At 25.3% G+C, this 8,100-nt stretch overlaps 1 protein-coding gene across 1 annotated transcript; it reads left to right on the top strand.

Annotated features, from left to right (window-relative positions):
- Positions 1–1,038: 1,038 nt before the first annotated feature.
- Positions 1,039–2,163, top strand: LOC135924024 (uncharacterized). The gene has a single exon (XM_065459071.1). It carries the CDS (start codon positions 1,039–1,041, stop codon positions 2,161–2,163), a length of 1,125 nt encoding a protein of 374 aa, XP_065315143.1.
- Positions 2,164–8,100: the final 5,937 nt, after the last annotated feature.

The following is an 8,100-nucleotide window of genomic DNA, read 5'->3' as shown; positions in this document are numbered from 1 at the left end:
ATCCTGGTCCGAAATTACATTTCCATTTGCTAAGACTAAAGAAGGTAGCTTCTTGAAACTGTAGGGTTTGCAGAAATATTTTAGTTTATTATAAGCTTCATATATTCTGTTTTCATTCATATCTTTCTCTATTTCAAACGCTTTTTTTGCCACAAATTTCCTTCTATCACTTCTCAGCAATTTCTGTATCTCTTTCCATAGTTCTCTGTTCAAGTTTTTGCCTCCTCTAAGCTGGCTGATTTTTCCTACAGTTTCATTTGATAACCACTCTCTCCTTAGGTATACATTCATATTGGGTAACATGTTATAGGATTCAGTTATATCTTTCTTGAAAAGATTCCAACATATATCTACGTTCCCATTTGAGGTTATATTTAGGAAATTTTCTCTCTTCTTGACCAGTATTTGATCAAAAAGTTGTATATCCTCTTGTGATTTTACTTTTATTTGTTTACGGTTTAGGAGAGGTTTTAAGAAATTTATTCTTGTCATATTTGGGTCTATCTCTTCGCGATATCCCCATGTATTTTTTATTGTCATTTTTGCTACTAACGCTCTGTGATCTGACAATTTAATAATAGTGGACACTATAACATCATCAAACCACGCATGAATATTTGTTATATTTTTCTAACATTAGTTTAATAAATATCCTAGTAAATACTCCGATTATTGTTATATTTTTCTAACATTAGTTAATAAATATCCTAGTAAATACTCTGGATTAAAGATTAATATTTTGCTTATTTATTTTCTCTCATTTAATTTTTTGTCGCTCTTATCTCTTTTGATCCTCCCAAATTTATTTTATAAAAGATTTAATTTTCTTAAGGTATATAGTTTTTCTAACTGTTTCTCTTATCTCTTTGATCCCCCAAATTTATTTTACAAAAGATTTAACTTTCTTAAGATATATAGTTTTTCTAACTGTTTGTTAGATCTAAAATTAGTTTTAATAAATTTTTGATTATCTTAGAATTACCACAACACCGTTATGCTGGTCTACAAAACTTTTGATTTTTATTCCTATCCTTAGAAATGGCACCCATAAACTCGGAGCACACAGTTTATGGTAAGTTATGGATTGCGTCTCTAAATATTAACGGAATGAAAAATAAACTAACAGTACTGCTTAGAGATTTTGCATATATGAAATTAGATATAATTGGCATCCAAGAAACCCACTGCCCAGGGAATAATACTGCAGATTTTAAGGATTATAAACTATTTTGTTCCGGTACCACCTCTAATAGCTGGTCAGGAATCGCATTCCTAGCAAACAAAAAAATAGAAAAATCAATTATCAAATTTGTACCCATATCAGAAAGATGCGGCCTCCTATATCTAAACACAAAATTCAAACCGACAATAATTGTAAACATATATGCCCCTCCAAGAAGAAATGAAAGGTTAAATTTTATTGACACAGTCACTACCTTGATTGATTCCCTGCCTTTGAGATATAACATTATAATAATAGGAGACCTCAATCTGAAAATTGGCAAAAGCACAGAATATATTAACACCAATACCATCGGTAACGCAACTATACAACAACCCAACAATATAGATAGTAAAAAATTACTTGATTATTGTAAAACCAAAAATTTCAAAATAGAAAATACTTTCTTTCTCCATCGAGAAATAAATACATACACCTTCGTAAGAGCAAATCAAAAATCTCAAATTGATTTCATTATATCAAATATTCATGCGTGGTTTGATGATGTTATAGTGTCCACTATTATTAAATTGTCAGATCACAGAGCGTTAGTAGCAAAAATGACAATAAAAAATACATGGGGATATCGCGAAGAGATAGACCCAAATATGACAAGAATAAATTTCTTAAAACCTCTCCTAAACCGTAAACAAATAAAAGTAAAATCACAAGAGGATATACAACTTTTTGATCAAATACTGGTCAGGAAGAGAGAAAATTTCCTAAATATAACCTCAAATGGGAACGTAGATATATGTTGGAATCTTTTCAAGAAAGATATAACTGAATCCTATAACATGTTACCCAATATGAATGTATACCTAAGGAGAGAGTGGTTATCAAATGAAACTGTAGGAAAAATCAGCCAGCTTAGAGGAGGCAATAACTTGAACAGAGAACTATGGAAAGAGATACAGAAATTTCTGAGAAGTGATGTATAGTAATATAATTAAATGAATGTATGTTAAAAAATTACTTTTACTCTATGTATATATATGCCAGTCCTAGGCAAATTTTTTTAATATGATTTTTACATTTATTTAAATAATTATTATCATTTTGATATAAATCAAAAAAATCAAGATTTAAATCATTTTTTTTAAATCAAGATTTATGCTAACCCTATACATTTCTCACTTTTAATTTTTCTCTCAATTAATAAACATAAGCAGCATATTAACCTGAATCAGTTTAATTTATAATCTTGAAGTTTAATAAGGAGACCAAAATAGTTATGGACAGCTAAAATTTGTGTTTATAAATATTATAATTAAAATTTATATATAATATACCTGATTCAGTTTAATTTATAATCTTGAGGTTTAATAAGGAGACCAAAATAGTTATGGAATGGACAACAAAAATAAGACATTTTTTTGGCAAGAAAAAAAAGAAGGTTGCACGCATCCTTTGCGTATTTGATTTTAAACTTTAATGTTGATTTTCTCATTTTAAACATTGGCGCAATTTTAAAAATTGGCGCAAGTGGATCACTCCAATTCTAGATCGACGATAAGCTGTGTATAAATAATAGTACAAAAGCAGTTTTTATTGAAAATAATTTTTATATATTTAATTAAAACATACATGTTTTATTGTCCAAAAAGCAACATCAGATTTGGTATTGGCACCTCAACAACCTCAACTGGTATGAAACAAAAATCAATTAAGAATTTCTTCAAGAAATCAGTGCCAGTGATTCCTGAGGTGGTGGAACTTAAGCATCTTCGTGATCGTGGTATGTATAATTAATGTATATAGTATGTATATTTATAAATATATAATAGTACATAAACTGTTTATATTGAAAATAATTTTTATATATTTAATTATAACATACATGTTTTAATGTCCAAAAAACAACATCAGTATTGGAAATTGTGCCTTAACCTTAACACAATCTAATTATCACCTTGAAGATAACGATCATCATGGTATATATAAATAAAAATATAAAATATGTATAAAATTTAGGAAATTTTTTAAAATTTTTATTTCTTAAGCTTAGATTAAAGATGATTAGGATAATAATATTTTCTAAGATGAGTTCCACTTTCATTGCTAATTTTTAAAAATATTACTTCTAATATTAATAATATATTTTTTAATATATAATAGTACATAAGCAGTTTATATTGAAAATAATTTTTATTTTTATATATTTAAATATAACATACATGTTTTATTGTCCAAAAAACAACATCAGTATTGGAAACTCGTGCCTTAACCTCAACGCAATCTAATTATCACCTAGAAGATAACGATCATCATGGTATATATAAATAAAAATATAAAATATATATAAAATTTAGGAAAATTTTTATTTCTTAAGCTTAGATTAAAGATGATTAGGATAATAATATTTTCTAAGATGAGTTCCACTTTCATTGCTAATTTTTAAAAATATTACTTCTAATATTAATAATATATTTTTTAATATATAATAGTACATAAGCAGTTTATATTGAAAATAATTTTTATTTTTATATATTTAATTATAACATACATGTATTATTGTCCAAAAACAACATCAGTATTGGAAACTCGTTCCTTAACCTCAACGCAATCTAATTATCACCTAGAAGATAACGATCATCATGGTATATATAAATAAAAATATAGAATATGTATAATATTTAGGAAATTTAAAAAAAAATTTTTTAGATAATTTCCACTTGCATTCAAATATTAATAATTTATTTAGTAAGGAAATAATTTTTAAAATTATGCGCATAGTATAAATTTATATTATTATGATTATTTTTTTTAAATTTTAATAAGAAATCACATATATTCTTGAACTATAAATTAAACAATTTGGGCAGTATTTATATATCATTAACCAGTAAAAAAAATTAATCTGTATTTTTAACTATCGTATAAAATTAATGACAAATATTCTTAATTTACATTTGAAAATGATTATATAGGAATAAAAGCTTTAAACCGCAAGTCGCCAAAATATTCGCCATCTATATCCGATTCGGATGAAACTGAAGATCTTTCTGAAAATAGTATATATTTCTTATAATTTTTGAAAATAAGCATATAAAAATTAGGATATGTTTTTAGTTCATATAAATCATTTTTTTAATAAAATAGCACTTTGATAATTAATTTTGCTTTAAATATCCTAACAAAATTGATTATCTTTTTATATTTTATATACTATAGAATCCGAGAAAGTGAATAAAAGAAGAAAATATATATGTAAATATAACAAGTTATGGGAGCAAAAATATGTTTGGTTGATGAGGCTTACGGATAGCCATGCTAAATGTAGAATATGTTCTGTAGGTCATTATTTTGGAAAATAATTACATTTTTTTAGCAATTTTCATATTTCTCCCACAATTTTTATATTACTCCCACAAAATACCGAATTTCTCCCACAATTTGAAAATTTTGACCTGGCAACCTTGAATAAGAGGCTTGTGTCTAGGCTATTTTATCAAACTTAAGGTTTAGAAAACTTTTGATTAAGACTTTAATCCCATTTTCATAAACAGCGAAATGTATGGGATATTGAAAAATGAGAGTCAAAATAATGACCTACAGAACATATTCTACATTTAGCATGGCTATCCGTAAGCCTCATCAACCAAACATATTTTGCTCCCATAACTTGTTATATTTACATATATATTTTCTTCTTTTATTCACTTTCTCGGATTCTATAGTATATAAAATATAAAATAATCAATTTTGTTAGGATATTTAAAGCAAAATTAATTATCAAAGTGCTATTTTATTAAAAAAATGATTTATATGAACTAAAAACATATCCTAATTTTTATATGCTTATTTTCAAAAATTATAAGAAATATATACTATTTTCAGAAAGATCTTCAGTTTCATCCGAATCGGATATAGATGGCGAATATTTTGGCGACTTGCGGTTTAAAGCTTATATACCTATATAATTATTTTCAAATGTAAATTAAGAATATTTGTCATTAATTTTAATACGATAGTTAAAAATACAGATTAATTTTTTTTACTGGTTAATGATATATAAATACTGCCCAAATTGTTTAATTTATAGTTCAAGAATATATGTGATTTCTTATTAAAATTTAAAAAAAATAATCATAATAATATAAATTTATACTATGCGCATAATTTTAAAAATTATTTCCTTACTAAATAAATTATTAATATTTGAATGCAAGTGGAACTTATCTAAAAAAATAAAAATAAAATTTTTTAAATTTCCTAAATATTATACATATTTTATATTTTTTTTATATATACCATGATGATCGTTATCTTCTAGGTGATAATTAGATTGTGTTGAGGTTAAATCACGAGTTTCCAATACTGATGTTGTTTTTTGGACAATAAAACATGTATGTTATATTATTAATATTAGAAGTAATATTTTTAAAAATTAGCAATGAAAGTGGAACTCATCTTAGAAAATATTACATATTTTATTTATTTTTTTATATATACTCACCAAGATAGGTGGACTTGGTATCAAATCCCCGATCTTGCCCTAACTGCCTTCATATCCAGTTGTCTTATAACAAAAAATATAGTAAATTCCCAATTTATAAAACCTGACCCTTCCTATAATGGTGCCATAATCGAGTGAAGATCACGAATTAACGCTGTACATTCACTTCCAGAAACGAATAAGCAGAAGGACTGGGGTGGGCCTATTATTGCAAGCTGCGTTGAATTACTCCTTTCCAGAATGCAATCTTCTGACCCTCCTTTATTCTCCTCGCTCCTGATTGTTCTGACCATGAGTTGCTTGAAGCCATTCTCTCAGTTAATTTAAATTACAACTTAACTAAAATGAGCTCACTCACTACATCGGTATTCGTTTAAACCGCCTAATAACCCAACCCCATACATGTTCAGGTTACAGTTCTGCCGTTTTGGATAATGGTAGACATAGCCTTCATTGTCTTTTTTTTCAAAGTTAGACATAATTTATGCAATTGGATTATCCTCAGCGCTTTGAGATCAACTCAAATTCCTTCTATTCTTGAACCTTCTGGTCTTTCTAGATGATGGGAAAGTACTGATGGTATTTCTCAAATTTGGAAGCATGGTCAATTCTTTGTTTGAGATTACTCGTGTATTGATTCTTTTGCACCATCCAATCAAACTCTTAACATTCTTGAGAAAAATAGCAAAATATTCTGAAATTTCTCAAGAATTCATATTCATTCCAATTATTTCCTCAACCCTTACAACCTTTTATAATTGTGTTTATCTTTTTTTCAAGGAACTTGGTTCGCACATCTGCAAACATACGGATGAACCTCGCGAAGCCTTCTCAAAGACTGGCCATAGCGATTCACAGGGCTAATTACATTAACTTGATAGGCAGCCATATCCCACAAGATGATGATTAGTTTTAAATTCAATTATTTTGTTGGCGTTTTTTTTTCCTTTTTTTTATAATAAATATATATAATTTAATTGTATATTTATTTACCATTATAAATAAATTTATTTTTTAAATATTATTTCTAAATATTATATTCGTAATTAAATAAAATATTATGAGAAATTATTTATTTATATTTTTATACTTAATGTTAATATTTTATTAATATCAAAATAAACATATGATATGATTAAGATACAAAAAAAATTTAAACATATTATATGATTACATATAGCTTATATAATTATAATATAAAAGACTAAATTTAACATAATCGCACAATTTATAAAAAAAAATTTATTAATAGTATTTATTTTATTTTTTTGTTTTTTTCTTTCTCTCCCCATAATAGAATTTGTAAATATTTTGGTAACTCATTGAAACTCGGGGAAATTTTTAATATTTTTTTTAAATATTTTTTATTTATTTTCTTTTAATATTTTTTTAAAATATTTTTTATTTATTTTCTTTTAATATTTTTTTTTACTTAAATATTTTTTATTTATTTTTTAAATATTTTTTTTATTTAGAAATAATAAATATGCGATCGTGTAAATATGGGTGGAAATTTTATGATATAACAATAATTCAAAATTTTACTACTCAATAGTTTTAAGAATTATATTTTTTTTCTTGTGAAAATTTTCACAATTCTTTAATTTTTACATAAAAATTTTAAAAAGGCGTGTGCTATATTGTATGCTACTAAGTTAGGACTATTAAATCATAATACTAGATAAGCAATCTATTTGAATAAACATAATATATAATTTTAAGGAAAAACATAAATAGTCTATATAAATTTATATCATTTTAAAAATTTTATTAATTCACTTAAATTTGACATATTTTTGTATATTACGAAGATAAGAATATTCTCATATATATAAATGAGAGGAAGATTTTCTTCCAGTTCTGGGGATGCTCGCCTTAAGATCCCTCCATAAAAGCTCAATACGTTGAGTATGGGTCGATTATCATTTGAGTCTATAAAGTTTCTGCCGTGTGAACGAGTAACGATCATATCCATTTTCATTAAGATTGTTATAACTTGAAAAAATATTAAATTTTAAGATTTGTGCGATAGCATATTTATTATTTTTTAATAAAAAAAAATATTTAAAATTTCCTCGAGTTTCAGTGAGTTACCAATCTTAAAATTCTCTTCTTTTAAATCATGATTTTATTCTGTAATAGTATAGCTAACTTTGAGAAGTCCTTCATAAAATTTTTGAAAATATTTAATAGAAAGCTTTCTCACAGCCTTGATTTAAATCGCGAACTAGGCTATTTTTGAAATTACAAATATACTTAATATAATAAAAGATTAATTTACTTTTGTTTTAGAAATATAAATATTTTTAACATGAGATATTTCTATAACATATATATTAAAAACACATGGTTTTCTATTAGTTTTTATTCTTTTTATTATAATATGACACCTACATATAAGTAACGACTAAAATTTCAA

Source organism: Gordionus sp. m RMFG-2023, chromosome 2 (genome assembly GCF_954871325.1).
Source record: "Gordionus sp. m RMFG-2023 chromosome 2, tfGorSpeb1-WG-v2, whole genome shotgun sequence".
Classification (NCBI taxonomy): domain Eukaryota; kingdom Metazoa; phylum Nematomorpha; class Gordioida; order Chordodea; family Parachordodidae; genus Gordionus; species Gordionus sp. m RMFG-2023.
The sequence above is the reverse complement of the archived record's forward strand: the minus strand, read 5'-3'. Positions and strand labels throughout refer to the sequence as shown.